Source organism: Labeo rohita, unplaced genomic scaffold (assembly GCF_022985175.1).
Source record: "Labeo rohita strain BAU-BD-2019 unplaced genomic scaffold, IGBB_LRoh.1.0 scaffold_835, whole genome shotgun sequence".
Classification (NCBI taxonomy): Eukaryota; Metazoa; Chordata; class Actinopteri; order Cypriniformes; family Cyprinidae; genus Labeo; species Labeo rohita.
This window is the reverse complement of record NW_026129783.1, coordinates 5796-27924: the sequence shown is the minus strand read 5'-3', so window position 1 is coordinate 27924 and position 22129 is coordinate 5796. Positions and strand designations below refer to the sequence as shown.

At 38.5% G+C, this 22129-nt stretch overlaps 1 protein-coding gene across 1 annotated transcript; it reads right to left on the bottom strand.

Annotated features, from left to right (window-relative positions):
- Positions 1-2310: 2310 nt before the first annotated feature.
- On the bottom strand, positions 2311-6230 carry LOC127162090 (GTPase IMAP family member 9-like). Its single transcript, XM_051104878.1, has 4 exons — positions 6088-6230; positions 5179-5883; positions 2800-2940; positions 2311-2704 (listed from the first exon to the last, which is right to left on the bottom strand). Exons 1-4 carry the CDS (start codon positions 6107-6109, stop codon positions 2667-2669), a joined length of 906 nt encoding a protein of 301 aa, XP_050960835.1. The 5' UTR covers positions 6110-6230; the 3' UTR covers positions 2311-2666.
- Between the last annotated feature and the right edge of the window lie 15899 nt (positions 6231-22129).

Sequence of the window (22129 nt, the reverse complement as noted above, 5' to 3'; positions counted from 1 at the left end):
CTAGGAGTTCGAGCCCACTCCACCTGGAGTGTCGCGCCCTTCCTTGTGTTGGCGCACGGCGCCTCTCTGGCAGACATCTACAGAGCTTCAGGCTGGGCGACACCAAACGCGTAGAGCCTGTTCCTCCCGTGTGTTAAGGTAACATCTGGTAATTTCAGGAGTACGGCTCAGTGTCGGCTTGCTGCGCCATTCCCCTTGGATTTGTACGCCTTTTTCCCAGTTGTCCCCTTAGGTGAACTCTGGGTCCTCCTTGCCCCCACAGTTCGGATTAGGAGTAGTCTGGACTGTGTACGGTAGGGGCTTCCTTCACCCCTCCCGGCCTTGGCATCATGTCTCAGTCCAAGGATGCTTCCATGTTTCCCCTACCATGTTTTCCAGTCTTTTCCATGTGACTTTCATTCTTGTCACCGTGCTCCGTCCTCTTGCCACAATCCTGGACTGCGCTGGGGGGCTCGGTTTCAGCTCAGCTCCTCGGCATAAATCTGGATGAGTGGATGCACGCCGCCATCTTATATACCCGTATGTACGGGGGAGTGGCTTGGCATGCAAAATCCACTCGCCAATTTTCATTGGCCTTTTCCAGTTAACTCAGAGGTGATTGGCCTCCCAAGGGAGACCCCAAATTAGTCAGTTATGATGTAACGTCTCCGTTCCCTCCTTCAGGGAACAAGGGTTACAGATGTAGCCGAGATGTTCACACTTTCACCCAGGGTTGTCATGTCCACAGTTTTTCCACATAATTGGGCTACTTTTAAACTGCTGCCATGAGTTCATTATTTCTCCTGCAGGTTAAAGGGAGAGTTCACCCAAAAATGAAAATTCTGTCATAAATTACTCACCCTAATGGCGTTCCAAGCTTGTAAGAAATTTGTTCGTCTTTAAATCACAATTTCACAAATTAAGACATTTTTAATGAAATCCAAGAGCTTCCTGACCCTTCATAGACAGCAAATCACTGAAACATTCAAGATACTTTAGAATACTTTTTGTGTGCAAAACAAAACAAAAATAACAACTTCTGTTTTATAACATTAATAACAACGTACATTTAAAAATGACTATCTTTTAAAATGACTTTATCTTTAGTGTGGATAATGATTTGAAGCTTTTGCTCTACTGAGAAAATTAAAGGTGAGTTCTATCAAACTTAAAATAACTGACATTATCATTTAATGGTTTCACAGATGTAACAGAGCAAAATAAATATCAAAGTAACTGGATGTTACAAACGCTTGGAGTACAAAGGACGCTGAATGAGGAACAGTCATTAATGGAATGCAAATGAAATTGAAACTAACCAGCATCACATGCAAGCTTGCTGAATCAGTTCTTGCTGGATTACATTTTTGTAAAGGTTGGAGCACATTCAAATTGGTTATCAAGTCTATTTTTTAGATTTGACAACTAAGCCTATAAGGCAGGAATTCAAGAACCACCAAGCCAGGGTTGGCACAAACTAAACTGAAACTTACCTGGCTAGCTAAAAGCGGTGTTGAGCCAAATTTTGACTCCCCACATTGAAGCTGCTACCTACTTGTTTAATCCAAACCCCTTCCTCACATCTAATTCTTAATCAACCAATTTATTATTATAATACAGCGGGGGGTCAGAATTTGGCATGACACTGATTTTGGGAGAAATGACTCTCCTATAATGCCAGTGACGATATTTTACTCGTTCATTAAATTTGTTAAATAAGTCGTTTTTAGCATGTGCTATGCCATTTTAACTGAAATAGACTGGTTACAAGGCGACAATTTGTAGGAATTTTAGAGTGAGCGCAATTACAACTGCAATTTATTTAAAAAAAATTCCCAAAGATAACTATACATTCAGTCACCCAGATACACTGTAGAAAACAATTTTTTGAGTCAACTTAAACTAATTTGTTACCTGGCTGCCTTAAAAAATTTTAAGTTCAGTCACCTCAAAAAAAGTTTAGGCAACTCGAAATGTTAAGTTTTACTAAGTGACAACTTAGATATTTGAATTGATTCAACTTACAATTTTAAGGCAGCCGGGTAACAAACACAGCTTTTAAGTTTAACAAACCAATTTTTTAGTTTAGTCAACTTGAATATCTAAGTTGTCACTTAGTACAACTTAACATTTTGAGTTGACTAAACTTATTTTAGTTGACTGAACTTTTAAGGCAGCCAGGTAACAAATTAGTTTAAGCTGACTTTTTTGTTTGTTTGTTTTTTTACAGTGTACATGCATACAAGTTCTAAATGAAAGCTAAGTTAAGCTTTCACTGTTTTTATTTATTTATTTATTTTTATGTTGCACCGACACTATTTTGATTCTCTCACACACACAGTATGACAAAATATGAAGCAGGAACACTAATTCATGTTGTGACACAAATTTAGGAACATTTTAGATGGATAATATAAACATGGAAAATAAACTCCTTTATGTATCTGCATTGAAAAAAAAGCTGAATGAAAGCAAATGTTATGTACACAGCTCAGTGATGGGCATTTTTTTAAAGGTAATATAAGACCATTTTTGTTGATGTGTTGTAGATTTGATATGAGAAATTGAAAAAGTAGCTTCAATGGGAATCAGCACAAGACAGAACATAGGATTTGTCACATCATTTCATGAGGTCTTTAACCGCTGTCATGTTCTGCTTCTGATACGACTAAACTGTAAGTAGAGCTTCACACAGACATTGTGTCAGACGTCTCATCTCCACTCACTGAAAAATATAGACGAATATTTTTTTATAATATAACTACTCATTTAAAAATGTTTTGATACATTTACAGATAAAACAACAACAAAGATACTCACTTAATGGTAATGGTAGTCCCATGCTATTACATCTTTCTTCAAGATTGGAGTCATCCACAATGCTGAAGGGTGAATCTGACCTGCTGTCTGCTCCTGATCGTGACCCAAATGAACTGGAGGCAGACTTCTTAACTCCTTTCACTGAAAAAATAAAGTGAATAAGAACAGTTATATATCAAGTTTACGCTTATGCTTAACTCTATTGTATTGTTAGAATGGTTACGGATCAGCAATCTAAGCGTAAAACTGATTGTGCACACCAAACCGTAAGTCACAGAGATGTAAAACTTGGAGGGATGGTAGTACTCACACCACCGACAATGTGACCAAGGCTCGCCCAATCGGCCTGATGAGGGCGCTACAGCGATTGAAAGTTTATAATCGCTCCTAACTCCTAAATCGTCAGTCGCAGGCTCAAGTGTCTTATGTCGTTGGAATCCTTGGCTCACACCAGACGATCGTGAGCCTGGCAAAATTTTCACGTGTTTTGGATTTTTTGCAAAACCTATATTTGTGAACTAGTCCTAGGTTTTTCGCCTGATCGGAACTAAACCAGTGCAGAAAGATTCTCTGGAGAGTGAATATCAATTATTAAAAAAAAAAAGAACTGTCGACTCACCGTCACAAAGGCACACCAAACTGTTGAAAGGGGCGGAGCAACTTTTAGTAAAATCCCTATAACTCCTGAACAGAATGAGATATCTCTGCAAAACTCAGAACACTGATGTAAGAGCTCAATCTGAGGTTGCAGGATAAAAATTGTGGAGATTGGCTACTTGGTGCGCTATAAGAGGGAAAAAACATAAAAATGGCAATAACTATGCAACCATTTGTACTTTCAATATGAAAATCGCTGTGCACATTCTTGGTCCAAAGTGCCACACATGTCTACAAGGACATTTGCGTATCTCAAAATAACATGGCTGCCATTGGCCAAAGAAGTTTGAGCACCTATTAGAGAAAGTTAACAGATGCCAATCAGAACGAAACTCTGTGGACCTGTTTGACTCACTGCCCCAGACTTCTGTAAGAAATCTGAAAAAAATCGGCCACTGTGGGGGCGATATCTCATTTTTCAAGGCTGTAAATGATTGTGTGGTTTTTCGTACATACGCATGAAATTCATGTCTTATAACAGAACTCCTCATTCCGGACAACTTTCCCTTTAGAACCACTGCTGTCAATCAAATTGTTTGTTAAATGATTAAGAAAATGTAAAAAAAACCTACTTTTGAAACTAGTCCTAGGTTTTTCACTGGGGAAAAAAACACTGCAGTACAGTTCTCTGAACTCTCTAGGTCAATAATTATCAAAAGAATGTTGAAATTTACCCTTTTGGGAAGCTATAATGGGGTTGTTTAGAAAAGGGGCCTCTGCAATTTTAACCAAAATCCCAAAACTTCATGAAACCTGGTGAGCACATACAACAGGTGATTCTAAACAAGCATGCAAAGCATGAAAGTCCACTTCCAAAACAAAAATTTACAGATAATGTACTCACCCCTTGTCTTCCAAGATGTTCATGTATTTCATTCTTCAATCATAAAGAAATTAAGTTTAAGGAAAACATTTCAGCATTTTTCTCCATATAATGGACTGATATGGTGCCCCGATTTTGAACTTACAAAATGTAGTTTAAATGCAGCTTCAAACGATCCCAAATGCGGTTATAAACAATCCCAGTCGAGGAAGAAGGATCGTATCTGTAGAACTGTACTGCAGTGTTTTTATATGTGAATTTTTGTTCTGGAAGTGAACTACTCCTTTAAGGAGATCCAACTACAGCTGGTGCTATAACAGTCATAACAGTTACAAAACATACTATTTCTATGGTAAATTACCTGTGTTTGCAAAAAGTGTTGCTACGTAATGTCTATTTGCATATGTGCTTAAATGCCTTAAAGCGCTCGAACCCCGTTATATTTACTGCTTGCATCTATTTTATAAACTTCTTTTTTCATATAAAAAAAAACACTTGACCCTCTAACACTTGCAATTTCTATTCTAATGTCTTGTTTTCTTTAAAAAAGGAAAAAAAAAATATTTTTATTCTTTTTTTATTCTATGACCCTATAACAATAGAACATTCCCTATTCATTTTCTATTCTATCTGCTTATTTTGTATTTATTTATTTATTTTAAATAAATAAATACATAAGTAAAAAACCTTGCTACATGTACTGCATTCGGCTAACTGTGACTTGTCACAGCGCTTGTATATTATTGCTCTCTTATTGATTTTGATTGCTTCTATTGTCTTCAATTGTAAGATGCTTTGGATAAAACACTATAGAAACAAGTGGTTATGATGTTTCTTCTCATTCATGATTTTCGTTTTCATGATGTGCTTGAAATACTCTGTGAAGGATGTGGACTCACTCATCTGTGATCTGATGTCATCTCTCTGTTTTTTCATCCTCTTCATTCGTTCGTATGCTCTCTCTTCCTCTGCTCTTCTTCTCTCTTTCATCTCCTGTAAAATCTTTTTGTCTATTTCAAAATGGCAGCCGTTGTTTTGTGCCACTGTCTCCTCAATCATCTCCAGCAGCTCCTTGACCTGAGTGTCATCACTCCTGTCCTGAAAGTTGAGAACATGATACCTGTTCCCACATTTGTCCAGCAGCCACTGGAGATCCTGCCCTTCACTCTCAATGTGCTGCTCTATAGACGTGTCTAACAGATAGTTTCCGTGAATGAACACCACTATAGTGTGACTCCAGACTCCCTCACTGAGAAGCTCCAGATGACCCTGCACTGCTTTTCTCTGAGCCTCTGTGAATCGCATGTCCACACGTATGAGCAGTAGTATAGCGTGTGGTCCTGGAGGACACAGAGACACACTGAGCACAATCTCCTGTTTCAGTAACTCCGGACTGGAGTCTACTGAGTACTCCCTAAACCATCCTGGAACTTCAATGACAGTGAGGCGTCTGTTTGCTACTTCTCCACATCTCCTCACACACTGAGCACATCTCTTCAAGTCAAACTCCTCTTTGCCCAGGATGATGTTTCCTGCAAAACTCTTGCCAGTATTTCTAGGAGCAATTAACAGAATCCCCATCTCTGAGAGATAAGGGGTGTCACCTGCAACAAATAGACAGAAAACACACTTATTAATGTGAAAAACAGATTCCTGAAGTAAAGTTTAGTAGTCTAAATTGCATCTATTTTCTAGATGGAAAAAAGCCAAAATCCAAAATCTTATATAAAAGTGAAAGCAGTAAAAGTGTTTCACAAAAACATTTTTGCTTTTATTAAAATAGCTTCTATTATGAGTGAAAAGCTTACCGAAGTCCATTTCACTTGACATGTTTTGTTTGCTGAAACTCTAAATGAAATCGTTCCACCAGCAGTCTAGTAGTTTGTTCTTGTAGGTTAACCTGCTTTTAAGTGTTTTTGATGTGACTCACCTCGTAAGAATTCAGAACAGTGACAAACATGGGTGTGTCAGTGGGTTTAATGCTGATGGGAAAAAATATGTGTTTATATAGATAAGTATAAGATGCAAAGGTCTGAGTATAACACAGTGATGTCCTGATAATTATTATTATTTTTTTAACGTTTAGTACAGAAGAGGATAAGCGTCAATGTCAATATGCATTTTTCAGATCGGATTTTACATCGATATTTGTTTTATCCACTCAGTGTTGGCCCGTCCAACAGGCGATACAGGTGGTCGCCTATGGCCTCGCAGCCGTGAGGTTGTCAATTGGATTTTTAGGTGCGTTAGATTTGAAGCGGCGCAGAAAGATCCGTTTTTAAAATTAAAGTTTCGTAAGAACTATAGAGCGCAGACAGCTCCGCATGCTTTCAACTCGCTCTTCTGGTTCTTTAATGTCATCCACCGACTTAAAGCCCCACACACCTTACATAACTAAGGTAACATGCACCAGTGCTGTACAGAACGGCATATGTGTAGAACGTATGGAAAAAAAAAACAGTCTGTGCGTTCAAATTTACCTCAGCAGAACACGTGCATGGATTTTGCATGGGTTTGAGACCAGGGCCGTGCACAGACCTTTTGAGGGGCTGAAACTGAAAAACGGGCACCAACCACTCCACGAACCCCTCCACCACCAAAAAAATAACACACAATAATATTCTTATATTATATTTAATTAGTATTAATAAGTTTTATACAGATAATATATACATATAGAGGGTATTTTTAAAACTAATTACAACAACACACCTGGCCTTCTAGTAAAGTTAAGCTTTACCAATTTGCCTCCTGGGTGGTTGTCTGTGAATTATTTGTCCTGTGTTTGTGAATTGGTTGTGCACTCTCTCTTATTTAGTTGTGTAAGATGTTCATTTTCTTTTTTTCTTTGCTTTGCATACATGCAGATTACATTCTGCATGATAAAATATATAGAATGCACAGTGACCTGATGATTCTCATTCTCATTGTGTAAAGTTTTTTTTATTTATTTATTTAATGCAACATTATTACAGTAGTAAACCATGTTTTTCTATGTTTATACATGTGAAGACGAGTGGGGAGTATACAATACTAGGTTTTTTAAAAAAAAAAATCTAGCCAGCAAACACATGCATAATATAATCGCATCGTAAACTTTAACCTGCCATGCTGTGTGACCACAGGCTATATAATATGATGAAATGTTAATAAATTACATCATGTAATTTACATGCATCAGCACATTCAGCAGATAGCCATAAAATCAGAATAGAAATTTCTTGTAATATATTTTACCTAGCTGACAAGGATCACTCGGTTGCTTTGTGTCAAACTCAAATGCAGTTACACCGCGGGTTTTTGACCAGCGAATGTGTGCAATTTGTTTATCATTAAAACGACGACATCACACCGGTGTTGTGATGCATTATATGAACCTTTATAGACATACTAGTGTTTATTTCATATAGACAACGTTGCACTTATTCAAACAACAAGATATTTTACCGTTACAAGACGAAGACGTTCATCTGTTTCTGCTCTATGACTGTTAGAATTTAATATCTAACTTGATTAACTGCCGAGATTCGATTTTAGTTGAGCGATGGAGCACAGAGTCAGGATCCTGGACCACTGAAATGATCACACACAGAAAAGGTGTAATTCACTCAAAGGCACTTTATTGATAAAAGACTCCAACATTTATATGGTAAAATTAGGGAAGTGAAAGATCAAACATCACACCCTTCAGGAAACACACAGTACATCATGTCTTATGATTCTCTAGGCTATAGACTTATGTCACGTCTGCTTTTCAGGTTAGTATGAGAAGGGCACAGGAGGTCAGGATTATTACAATCTCACAATGGCCACTTTAAGACAGAATGTCTTACTTAACACTCCTGTGCCTCGTTTAAAACAACCGTATTAGTATTAACATCAGTAATGGTATTAATGTCACACCAATATAAAACAAAACAATCACATTAGTATTACTGTTAAATCAAAATACACATGAATATGACTAATATCATTTGCAATTGAGTACATGTAATCATCTGGAATATATTTCTGATTATAATGATATAAAATCCTGTAATCATTTCTATGATTATATCGAGTAATCAAGCAAAAATCAAACTCTATTATAATTCATTCAAACTGCACTTTCCGCATTCCAGTTATTCTCTTCAGGCTCTAATTGATACACACGAGCATATGTATCGTATTCATCTTCATCTGGTTCAATATTAGGTCTTGGATCTGGAGCTGGTGGACGAGCTCCTTCTCGTTGGACACTTAGCATAACTTGATAAGTCCCTCTTGTTGTAAGCGAAGCAATAGTACGCATAATGGAATTATTGATACACTGAATTATACATGGAGCGAACAACAACATAATCAACAGCAAAACAATAATCGGTATTACAGTGGTGAAGATCCAAGTTCCCCATCCACCCCAGAGGCTGTCCAGCCAGCTCAACCAGGAGTCATTTTTTCTTGGCTCCGGAATGGATTCCCTCATGTGAGTTAGGATGTCTGTGATGTTATCTGAATTATCTGGAATATAGAAACAACAAGATACCCCCAACATTTTACAAACTGCCCCTTTCTAGATCAAGGACCAATCTATTTTGGATAACTGCTTCTCTCATTTTCTTTAGCTTGTCAGTGATTGGCCCTAATGCATGAGCGGTATCATTCTCCAATGACAAAACCTGCCATGATAACCCATTGATTTTATTTAAAGCTACTGTTGTCCTACTCCAGTAAAGGAACATCCTATATTTTCCCCTGGAGTTGTCCATGGATCCACTGTCTTATACCCGTTATATCGATTAGGCATGCTATTTACATCTCGTTTTTCTCTGCTCTGCTGTGCAGCATTGCCCATGACAGTCTCACTACCTCTTTTTACCAATACTGTAGTTCCTGTGGAGAGTAGAGCAGGATAACAACATCCACGCCAATCTCCTTCATCTCAGTGATAATAAGCCATTCCTCCACAGGTCCAAATCATCCCTGGTGCACTATCAAGATGTGAGAACGGACACCCAAAACGCTCTATTGTCCCATTTTGATACCTAACAGTGCAATTACTCTTACCCTGAACTGTGTTATTCACTGTTATGGTGGTTCTGCAATCTGACATCCCCACATAATGTTTTTCCTTAGTTGCACAAATACATAAATCCGCAAGGTGTGACTGCACCTGAAATGCTGGTCCTTTAAAAGGTAGTCCTGGATATGAACAATTATAATCTTTGAGCGCAAACCTCAGTGCCCTATTTGCTCTTATGTTATCTGGCATCTGCATTATCACAGTCATCTGCTTTGGCATATCACACTTATTTTTCTCAGGGTGTAACATTTCTGAGGTTATTTGCTGTGTTTTCCACACTGACTGTAACTGCATACAAATCCAACAATCTCCTCCTACCTCATTACTCAAAACACTTCTTTGCAGTAGTGCCAATGCACATGCATAATTTCCTTCACACTTAGCTTTTGCTGCCCTAACTTCCTTCATACCAGCATTCATATCTGAATTCATAATAAATTCTATATTGGTTGGTGAAACATCACACGGCGTATCAACTGGATTCGGAAAAAGTCCCTTCATTGCCTCTCATATTGTCAAGTCGGGTTCTGGATGGATTACATTACAGTTTTTCTCGATTGCTAAAACACTATAACCAGTCTTTTGAACTAAAATCTCAAAACCATAATGCCATTTTTCAAAAAGCACACCCATTTCCCTGAACAATAAACACAATTCCCCTACTATAACACATGAGTCAGATTTGGTGAAGTGTTACTTCAAAACTCTACATACAAATCCCTACATTTCTCAGTGCTTACACAATGTGGTCATTTAGAAAGCACTAACATTCAATATTGTTCACTCAAGTCTGTAAAGTTTGAGCTCAATTAGCACACAATTACCCAAGTGGAAACACTAGGAGTCAAAATTTATCACACACCAATCAGAACCTTCGATGGAGATAAAAGGGCAAAGTCAGCTTACAGTTTGGTGCATTTCTCAGATCAGAAATGAAATTCTCAAAACTACTTGTTCAACCTCCACATCATCTAGTCACTTGTGCACATCATAATTTTTTTCTATTTTTGTTTTTTTTTTTGAAGAAGAAGAACTTGTGTTTGCTTTGGTACATTCATGCAGCTGAATATGCAACTGATTTGTCTGCGGTTTCCTACATTATCAGTTCCAAGTGTCATGTTGCTCAAAATGTATTACATGTATATAGTTCTCTGTGTTATAGTCTTACCTCATCGTATATGTCTTTACAGTAAATGCAAAAATTTTTTAGTTGTCATAAACTGCTGAGCATATTCTATACATTTCTATTAGACTTTTTGTAAATTTGTCATGAGTTGTTAAAGTGAATATTGACTTTCACTAATGTAGAGACTACAGATCAACCAGTGATAAAGCAGTTCTCTAAAACAGCTCAAAGGTACATCTCAACATTTCATGAACCTTCAATTAGAAAGCATATATAGGCAGAGGACAACACAAGAGTTACAAATTCTGACAGTGCACTTTCTAATTTATATTTCCGCCTTTGCCCATATTTCTTTTTCTTTTCTATTTCACAATGACTTTTTGTAATGTATTTTCATTTTGTATATTTTTTCATCTTGATATTTTCTTTTTTTTTTGTCAGACCTCTAGTAAAAGTGTAACTGTGAATCCTATTTGGTCTTTTTCAATCAATATCCTGCATACAGTAATGTGTAATTCCGAAGAGGAAAAGTAGGAGGTGAAAGAGGAAGAGGAGGAGGATGACGACAACAACATGGAAGAGAAATAGGAAGGGCAAGGGAAAGAAAACAAGCAATCTTATATATTTTAGTTGATGCGTGCCAGGGTTGTGTCAGGCATGCAAGAGGATTTTACCCCCGCTGCCTGTCCAGGACCAATTTAGTCTGTGATGTTGAGGAGGTTGTTTGACCTGTCCCAGACCAAAGACAGGATGCTGGGGCAGAATAATTATTTTTGTTGTTGTTTGCTGTTTTGTGCTGTACTCTACACTACAATAAATTAAGGATTAAAACACTTACAAATGCATACATGTGAATTTTTTTCCCAAGCAACACTTATTACCAGTTTTCGTAGTATTGTTTTGAATTGATCTCATCAGTGTGTAAAACTGTGTTGTAGTGTGTGTGTTTTTAAAGGGTTTGTGTGTCATGTCTGAGAGCAAAGTTAGTTTTTTTCAGCAGGATTGAGTTGTTTTGAGTGGAGAGCTTCATTGTGACCTGAATATAGTAAGTTTGGAGAATTGAGTTAGAAGTTACGGATTTGTGTTTAGAGTTTTGCAAAAGCGAGGCATAATTTCAAGAAATGTGTTTTTAAGCAATTGAGAAAAACTGTAATCTGTACTTCTTGATAAGCATCCCTGTTCTCTCTAGCCCATGCACAATAATATAACCCAGCATCAGTGAACTTCACATTGTATATAGTAATGTTTAACAAGCACATATGTCGTATCTTCTTGTCCCAAACAGTCTTATCTACTATGCTCACTCGAAATCATCGATCTGTACCCTCTAAGACCTCTTTTGTCAATTGAACAATACGTTCGTCAAATGCAAGAAGAGCTTCTACAAATGATAGAAACAATCCATCAATTTGGCCCTTAATGCGTACAGGGTTGTGTAAGGAGTTAGCACTGTTTGGCTCAATGGGCCACCTATCTTCTAGCCTCGGATAACCCCCACCTCACTGTAAGAGGTAGTTCCTTCCTCAGCTTAATCAGTGTTTTTCCTCCTACCTGTTAAGCATTAAGGTGAATCCCCTTTTCAGGATTCAATTTGAAATTGGAGCTTTCCTGCTGTCCTGTAGAATACTGCTTTACTCTTGAGGCGTGTATCCACTGTGGCTGGTAGTCCGTCAGAACTCCCGTCCTGGTTACTGCAATCACAGTGGCCGGTCCAAGATACTTTGGCTCTCCTATCCTCGTCGGCTTCAGACTCTTGATCAGCACACTCTGGCCTGGAACAAAAGGATGAGTAGGCTTTTCTGAGGGGAGAGGAAGACACAAAGAAACATCAGCACATATGGAGTTAAATTTTTCTATTAAGGAAGTCACGTAGTCCTCCTGTATCACCTCCAGGTCTCCTAAGGAAGCAATGCCTGCGCGGCCTTTGACCCACGGGGTCGGGAAAAGCCTACCCATTAGTATTTCAAATGGTGATAGTTTAGTGGTGGAAACTGGAGTCATTCTTATTTCTGTCAACACTGCTAGCAAATCTACCCATTTTTTCCCCGTTTCCAGGACGGCTTTTGTCAGCCGTCCCTTAATGGTTTTGTTTAAACGTCCCACGTACGAACATGATTGCGGATGGTATGGTATGGAGAAATGCCAATCGATGGACAATGATTTGGCCAACAAAAAGCATGCCAATCGATGGACAATGATTTGGCCAACAAAAAGCATACCCACAAAGGTAGAAATCTGGGGCGAATCCAAGAGATCGGCCCTGGAAGAACATGAGGAAGTTAATTCAATGATACAATCATGACTTTCATTATCATCTATCATGTCAGCCATTCCAAGAACCCCTAATAAAGCAGGATTAATTGATGATGTTGGCTGAATTGTGAGGTTTTTTGTGGCCAGCAGGATTGCCTCGTAGCCTGAGCGTCGTTGCGCTGTCATGTGTTGCGTCTGCATATTGTGTAGGATTGCTCCTACCTGATGTGAAGTATGTACAATCATTGGATGCGACAGAACAATCTTCCATCTGCACCACTATAGCAGCCGCTGACACAGCACGAAGACATGCTGGCACGCCTGCAGCTACATTATCCAATTTTTTAGACAGATAAGCTACAGGTCTGTAGGTGGAACCATGCTGTTGCAGCAGGACACCCATGGCCACCCCCTCCGTCTCCCGGACATGCAAATGGAACTCCTTTTGGAAACTGGGGAGTCCCAGGCTAGGGGCCGTGGTGATGGCCTTCTTCAATGCCGCGAAGTGCATTTCTGCCTCATCAGTCCAGTTCAACGGCGTTTTAGGTGGAGCTTTGTGGTCGATTAGACTTCTCAGATACTTGTCATGTATCGCACAGTCAGGTATCCAGGATCTGCAATAGTTCACGAGTCCCAAAAAGCTTTGAAGCTGCTGCACAGTTTGTGGGGACTTCATCTTCCTGATCATCTGGACCCTGTTAGTGGAAATCGCTCACAAACCTGGCATTATTATGTGTCCCAGGTATGTTACCTTAGGCTGGACCCACTGGAGCTTTTCTTTCGAGGCTTTAAACCCGGCTTGTGCAAGGACGTTGATGATGGAGGCTTTCTCACAGTCCTCACGTGTTTCCGAAGAAATGATCAGGTCGTCTGCGTACTGGAGGACACAGACTGTGGAAGGCAGGTCAGTCATTTTGGCCAGTGTCCTTTGAACAGCTGCCGAGAAAACTGCGGGGGAGTCCACGTAGCCCTGGGCAAGGCGTGTCCACGTATATTGTGCATTTTGGCAAGTGCTAGAATCGGCTGCGTCTCTGGATGCACAGGTACAGAGAAGAAAGCTGCACACAAATCAATGACCGTAAAATAATTATGCATACATGGTATAGAATTGATAACAATTGGAACATCAGGCACAATTGGTGCTAATGGCATTATCAATTTGTTTATGGCCCTCAAATCTTGAGTCAGACGCCATGTTTTTCCATCAGCTTTTACCACCGGATTAATGGGTGTGTTGTATGGCGAATGAGTCGGCACGAGGACACCCTGCTGGACAAAATTGTCAATCAATGGTTTAATACCAAGTTCCTTGTCTTTGGACAAAGGATATTGCTTAATGTAGACTGGCTGTTTAGTTTTAAGCTTTGCTTTATACGGTTCCATGTCAATAAAACCTGTTTTATCTTTATATTGTGACCATAATGATGGATCAATCATGGTCTCTACCCTTGGTGGTATGTCAGCCTTGGATTCAGCTGGTTGTGGTTCACTGGGTTCTTCCCATGTAGGCAAAGGATTCATTGAGGCCTGTAAGCTTGATAGGAAAGAAAACACAACATGATTATCAGTAAATTTAATATCCATATTCAATTTGTGCATTATATCTCTTCCCAGTAAATTTAGTGGAGCTCCTGGTATGATTGTGAATTTGTGAAAAAATGGCTTGCATCCAGGAGCTCTTACTTCCAAAGGGGGCGTTACAGGACATGCAATGTCAGTTCCTGAAATTCCCACAGAGTTCACTATTTGATTAGAAATGGGACCCTCATAATGTGCAGAGGTCATTGATGATCTGTCTGCCCCTGTATCAAAAAGGAAGGTTTGAGGTTGACCATGCACCATTAATGTAAAATATGGTAGTTCTTCACCATGATTTGAAAATGTAAGGGTCATCATAGATAAATCGGAACTGACATTACTCTGTAGGCATCCCTATTGTTGTTTATTATCCCATGTAGTTGGATATTGGGCTGATGTTAAGCCTCTCTGCTGTGGCCTGTCTCTGCCCTGCTGTGGCTGTCTCATTTGAAACTTCCTCTTTATCCAACCCCTTTCTCTTTGACCTTCTGACCGATAAAAGCGCTGTATGTGCCCTGGTCAGCCACATAAATAGCACACTGTTCTTGTGCTTTTTGGTTGCACCAGTCGTGGTTTCACTTCTACTCCCTGGCCATACCGAATCCTTTTCACTTCTTGGCCTGTAAACATTGCAGCCTCAGTTTTAGCTACAAACCCTCCAGAGGAATCTAGTTCCCTAACTCGCTTCCCTAAAGCATCTATCTCCATGTCAAACAGATTTGTAGTTGTAATTCTGATTAGTTAAGCTTGCTTGCATTGCATGTTGTTCAATAATGTATTAATAAACAAAGCCCGCATTTCAGCATTCAGTGGGAGTTTAGACTCCTCTACCCAGGCCTTTTTAAACCGCAGGTAGAAATCAGAAGCTGATTCTTTAGGTTTCTGCTTTGTATTTGCAGCAAATGATAGATCTTGTCTGTTCCCCATTCGTTTATCTAGGAACATTCTCAGTTCTTTAAAGAACGTGTCATGATTTTCAGACTTCTCCCAAAAAAACTCATGAGGGCTACCAGCTGTAGCTGTGCCCGATATTTTATCATTCTCACAGCATAATGTTGGACATTCAGTAATCAACATTGATTCAGTAACATCTGCCTCTAGCGTTCTCTCCAGAACCGCCCTATAATCTGCACCCGTAAAGTGAGCATACCTTGTATGCGTTTGCAGAATAGTCACAAATTTGCTGGGGTTCTGAGGAGAAGGCAAACTTTTGCATATTGCTTCCATATCTGCCATTTTTATAGGCTTAACAGTTATCGCGTTACCAGCTCTTAGCCATACCATTGCACCGCTGGATCTCTCATTGAACACTTGCATTTCATGGTTAACTTTTGCAGATTTTGCAGTTTCTGTGTTCATCTCTGTCATTTTTCTCTGGGCCCTGGTCCCAAACTTGTTTCATCTCTTTCCATATACCATAATTCTTATTCATATAGTTGTAATCCCAATTAGGATCGCCCCAGCCCTCTTTGACTAGACTTTTAGCCAACCGCATTCCCTCATCTGTGAATGAACCCTCTCGTGGATACGGTATTTCAATTTGCGGTTTCATTTTTTCTGACCATCCTGCCATATTACTGACATATGGCTCTGTATAAATTCCCTGATTATTTCTGTACATAAAATCAACTGGCGTTTCCCCCGGTAGCGGTCTCGATACTGAACCCCCCATCTTCCGCTTTTTAGGAGTTAGTATTAGCGGTTAGTAAACACAAATTCTCTGCACTTTATTGCTCAACCTCAATTGTAGTACATGTATTGTATTGTGACTTTGGGTGATGGTCCTATATTTCAGCTCACACAAGACTTTACGTCCTGATCGGCGCTAAATCACCTTCTTTTGTTTGGGTGCTTCCCTATTTCTTTTGGGCTTTCGCCAAACCATTCAGCTCCCACCGAACCGCATTCGGGTCGCCCCTAAAGCACCTTCTTTTTGTCACAATATATCAACATGCAGTAACAATTGGAAAAAAAAAAATCACAAATATGTGATTATTAATAATTTCCTTATTTTGTTATTCCCGCGAAATAATTTATGCAGCCGTGATCCAAAAATACGGTGTGATCAGTACCGTATATCCAAATCACCCACGCTAATAGTTACCACGTAACTACTGTTGCCAGCCGAAGTGTTACAACAATGAAACCGAATTTCCACTAACGACTAGTGATTACTCAAAACTAGGAACCTACAAGGGGCAAGCGCTGTATTTCCTTTAAGAAATATCAAAAACACTTACCCCCTTTATTGTAGGCTCCTTGTCCGATCCCCGGCGCGTCTTTCCCACTCGATCTCGGGACAGTGTTCCTGGTTCGCAGGGAGATTAGGGAAATAATTTCCCCCATCCCGGACGAGCCCCCAACTGTTAGAATTTAATATCTAACTTGACTGACTGCCGAGATTCGATTTTAGTTGAGCAATGGAGCACAGAGTCAGGATCCTGGACCATTGAGACAACCACACACAGAAAAGGTGTGATTCACTTAAAGGCACTTTATTAAAGAAAAGACACTAATATTTATATGGTAAAATTAGGGAAGTGAAAGATCAAACATCACTCCCTTCAGGAAACACACCAGTACATCATGTCTTATGATTCTCTAGGCTATAGACTTATGTCACGTCTGCTTTTCAGGTTAATGTGAGAGGGGCACAGGAGGTCAGGATTGTTACAATCTCACAATGACTCTGACTGATGTGCTGAAACGGAAGTTCGCGGCGCTCAGGGGGCGGAGTTGTGAAGTTTGACTGACAGTTTGAGCGGATCTAAGAGATGCACTTTTTAATGCCTTTAATTGGTTAAATATTTGTTAAAAAGACAAACAGACGTAAAGGTTTACCAATAGCATTGATTTATTTAAAAAACAAAAACTCAAAAAAGGGCACTTCCGAGTGTAATTACAAAAAGGGCATGTGCTCTGCACAGGTTGAGCCTTACCTGTGCACGTGCCTGTTTGAGACTGTTTACAAACATGTTGTCTATTGAGAACGTTTTACGTTTAACATTTAATCATTTAATAACATCAGTCGAGTTTTCAAACTTCTTTTTTGGTCTGACGTGGTTTCACATCACAGAATGAGGCGAAATCATTATATAGTATTCCATATAGTGATAAAGACTGTTGATTAGCATTGCATTGCATATTCATATAAAAATGCCCGATATGGCTCGAAGAACAGAGATAATCCATTTAGTCGCAATCGTACAGATATGTCTTCATGGTTCATGAGTTAAAATGGATCTATCTGAGTTTTATTCAGCTACACGAAAGGTATACCTTTGTCCATATTGGGGATTTCCTGTATTAACTAAACATACTATTACATGTATTACATATATTAATACATTTTGTACATTTTGTATTAATACATAATATATTTTGGGTAAAAATAGGAATAATAATACTTCTCTGTAAGTTTTTTTTTTCTCCCTCTCTCTCAGTAAATGCATAAGATTTTCTGACAAAAAGTTGAGATTTTGTTTGTTTGTTTGTTTTTTTGGTCAAAGATTTTAAATCAGAATTAATTAATGAATTTTATAATAAATTCTTATACCTTTCTAAACATTTATAGTTAGGCCTACTGAATGTTAACAGGTTATGCTGCAGCTTGCTGTAAAATATATTGATAATCCTTAACAATAGTTATTGTTTTGTTTAATGTTTTTATTTAGTAATAACAATAATCAGAACTGGTCATATTTATAAAAACAACGTTTTGGGCAAATTGTGCAGCCCTACAAACAGGCACAACAAACACAGTTTTCTTTATCATTTTTTTTGGTAAATAATGTCAGAAAACCTTTCAGATTTTGTTGTCATGGTTTAGATTTTGGAAATTACTTAATATTTCCTCTTAGAATAGTCTCTTGTAATGAAGTCTTGTTACACATTAATACAATTTTTAAATTATTTGACGTCAGGCTGGCTTTCCAGGGCTGGAAAAAAAGATTTTTTGACTGATATATACATAATATGTATTGCTGTAGTATTTATTTTATTTATTTATTTATTTTTACATGGAATGATGCCCATGATCATAGACAGACTTGTCATATAAGGAAAAATTGAGCCACATTTAGCATGTTACGTTAAATAGTTACAGACTCGGATCCAATGATTCAATAAAGTTTTTTTTTTTTTTTTTTTTTTTTTTTTTCTCCCATCAATCAGTATATATATATATATATATATATATATATATATATATATATATATTATACATGTTTGTTGTTTGTTGAATGTGTTACAATTAATACACATTCACACTTAAATACTGAAATAGTCATTTCATGTGCTTTATCTTCAATAGTCAAAATTCTGTGACAGTGTTTTACGCTAGTGGGGCCCATTTTCATTATCTTGCCCAGGGCCCCGCAAACCTACAGGCCGGCACTGACCGAAAGTAAGTGTTTTACCTCAATTGCGCTGTGTTTTATAAGATAATATCACTTTATGACTATAGTTATAACGTTACGCAGTGCGTGCCTAAACAAGCCTAAACGTTTTTCACAGAATTGCTATGCAGAGTTGACGTGGAGGTTGCTTTTAACAGGGAAATGTAAGAAGTAAATGTTTTGCCTCATTTAAAATATGGATTTTATAGCTGTATGTGCCTAAACCAACATAAACCTTTCTCACAGATCTCAATTGCTACGCAGTGCTGACGTAGAGATAATTTTTAACAGGGAAAGTAAGTGTTTTCTCTTTTAAAATATGTATTTTATAACATCATATTGATTTATAGTGATATTTATGTGCTCTCCTGAACTTTTTTCGCAGAGAGGTATTTTTTTTTTTCAATCACAGTGCGGAGCAGACGGCAAAGTTGGTTTTATCAAGGAAAATGCCAGAAGTAAATGTTTTAGTTCATTTACATTATGTGTAATATTACTTTATGATGATATTAATATTCTGTGTGCACCTAAACATTTCTCATAGATCTGAATTGCTATGCAGTGCTGAGGTGAAGGTCACTTTTAACAGGGAAACACTAGAAGTAAGTGTAAGCACGATTTACTTCATTTACATTATGTATTTTATAAGATGATATTACTTTATGATGATATTTATATGATGTGCACCATAAACAATCCTAAATGTTTCTCACAGATATTAATTGCTATGCAGTGCTGACATGGAAGCCACTTTTAATAAAAAAAAAAAAAAAAGCAATGAATTCATTTTCTGATTTCTCTTCATGGTCTTGCCCTTTTTAGGATTAATGTGCTTCTAACTTAATTTTCTGCATTTTTTTTTTTTTTTTTTAAAGATGCTGTGATGATGAAACATCCCGGAACCACTTCTGGCCAAATTGGTACAGCCTTGAACTGCAAAATGGCAGAGCTCTGAACTGCATCAGCAAAAAAAATAAAATAAATAAATAAATAAAAAATATTGTCACTTGAATGCCACATTGTTTAGTGTTACTTCTTCCAAAAATAAAAATTCTGTTTTATTTACTCACCATCAAGTTGATCCAAACCTGAATGAGATTCTTTCTTCTGCTGAACAGAAGAAAAGGCATTGTGAAGAATGTATGTAACCATGATTGCTGTCCACTTACTTCCAAGGTAGGAAAATACTAAGTGGAGCCCCAGAACTATTTGGTTACAAACATTCTTCAGAATATCTTCCTTTGTCAGCAGAAGAAAGAAGCTCATACAGGTTTGGACCAACATGGTCCAACTATCCCTTTAAATACATTTTAAATAACTTTAAAATAAATGTGTTTTAAAATAAATTGTTGTGTTTTCTATCTGCAATAATAATTTAACTAAAAGTTTTTGAAACATTACCCTTATTGTGTTTTTGCCATTTATATTAGTTTTTAGTTCACATATTTGTAACTTATATTTAACACATTTAATTAACATATATATATATATATATAAATATATGTTATAAATACAAAGCTAAACATTGTTGCCCATATATGAACATGTATTATATATACATATATGTTCCATATATGTGTAAAAAAAAAAAATAATAATAATAATAGGCCATTTATAATACAATTTATGCAGACTGCCCCCTGCAGCCCTTACCAAAAAGTGCATTTTTTTCGTATAATTACGAGAACTACAAAGGGTTAAGCCAGCGACAGTCAGTAATAGTAAGGTTTTTAATGCCTGGTAAATAGACGCTATTTTGACCATCGCCGATTTTGGGTCAACTAACAAAATCTATAAAGGAGCAAAATCAGGGCCAGCCCTGGCCAATTTGCTGCCCTAGGCAAGATTTTACCTGGTGACCCTTGCTTCACAGCCCATTCCACCAATAATATTTTTGTTAAACACAAACAGCTAGAATAATTACATCTGGTATTTCAGCACAAAACTACTCATTTGAACACGATAGATCAGAGTTACTGTTTAATCTTCAAAATGAATTTGAAAAGTGTTCCCACTTCCAGTAGATGGCAGCAATGTCTGACTAAACTATAGCCCATTCTAACGTTGTAGCCTAGAATTAAACTATAAAAACCTAACAGTTTCTTTTTACAGGAGAGGAGACTAGAGAGCGATATAAACCTGAAATAACACTTCACGAGTTCGCCTGCCCATCCAGTCCTAATGGGCAATGGTAAACAAACTTGGCTTGCTGTCTTTAATGGAGGCTCGGCTTGAGCGCAGAGTTAGAAACCCCCGTCCCCCCCGTCCCCCCCATCACCCCAAAAAAATCCCCCCGCCCCTCCCACACACACACACACACCCCACCCCACCCCACACGCGTGGAGGCGGAGGAGGAAAGCGGCAGACCCAACTAGGGTATGCTTTTGGGTGCCTCCTGAAACTTTGGGACTGCACCGTGCATCAGCCGAGCCCAGCCTGAGGGAGCTGAACCGGTCATTTTTTACACGTAATAGAGCAAAACAAAGCGTCTGACAAGAAGCAGCAATGTCAGAGTTGAAGAAACAGAGTTCAAATACATCTGCGGACAGGGATGAAGACGACAAGCAGGTGACGGAGAAGATGCCCTCCAGCCGTGGTGGGAATGGCAGCATGAGTCGAGCAGGAGGCAGCACACCTGGAAGCCCGAGCGGAGATATGATTACCTCTGCGGATAGAAAAGGTAGGTCAAGCTGAAAAGAACTATAACGCTTGTAAACGGCGTGGCCATCATTGTAGGCACCATTATTGGCTCTGGCTCTTTGTAACTCCGACCGGAGTGGTGAAAGAAGCCGGTTAAGTCGAGCTGTCGCCGGGCGTGTGGGTGTATGTGTATGCGGCGTCTTTTCCACCATAGGCGATCTGTGCTACGCCGAACTGGGGACCACCATCACCAACTCGGGGTGACTACGCTTACATTCTTTACGTTTTTGATCTACCTGCGTTTCTGAAACTCTGGATCGAGCTGCTCGTCATCAGGGCTTCCTCGCAGTATATTGTTGCCTATGTTTTCGCTTCCTACTTTTACTGATTTATTTCACAAATAAACAACAAGACTGAGGTTAAGTCGCGCTTTATTGTAAATCTCCTCAGGTCAACGGTTCTGACGTTGAAATTTTCCCTGATCTGCTGTCAGTTTGCGCTTCATCTTCTTAGTGTTTCTTCATGTACTACATTTTTCTCACAAAACTTGGCCAAATTATAAATATAAACGAGTTTCACTACACATGTGGCAGAAACGCCATGTGCTAACACAGCAACGGCGGGCGTATACAGATGCAGCCAAATTTCATCGTACATGTAGGAAGTGACACGCAGGGGCTTCGCTAGGGCTAATGGCTCAAGCCGTTAAAGTTTTTACTAAAAAGTTGGTCATTAAACTTAAATCAAGTCGCGATAGGGACTAGTATCGGTAAATATTATGCCGCGAAAGACAA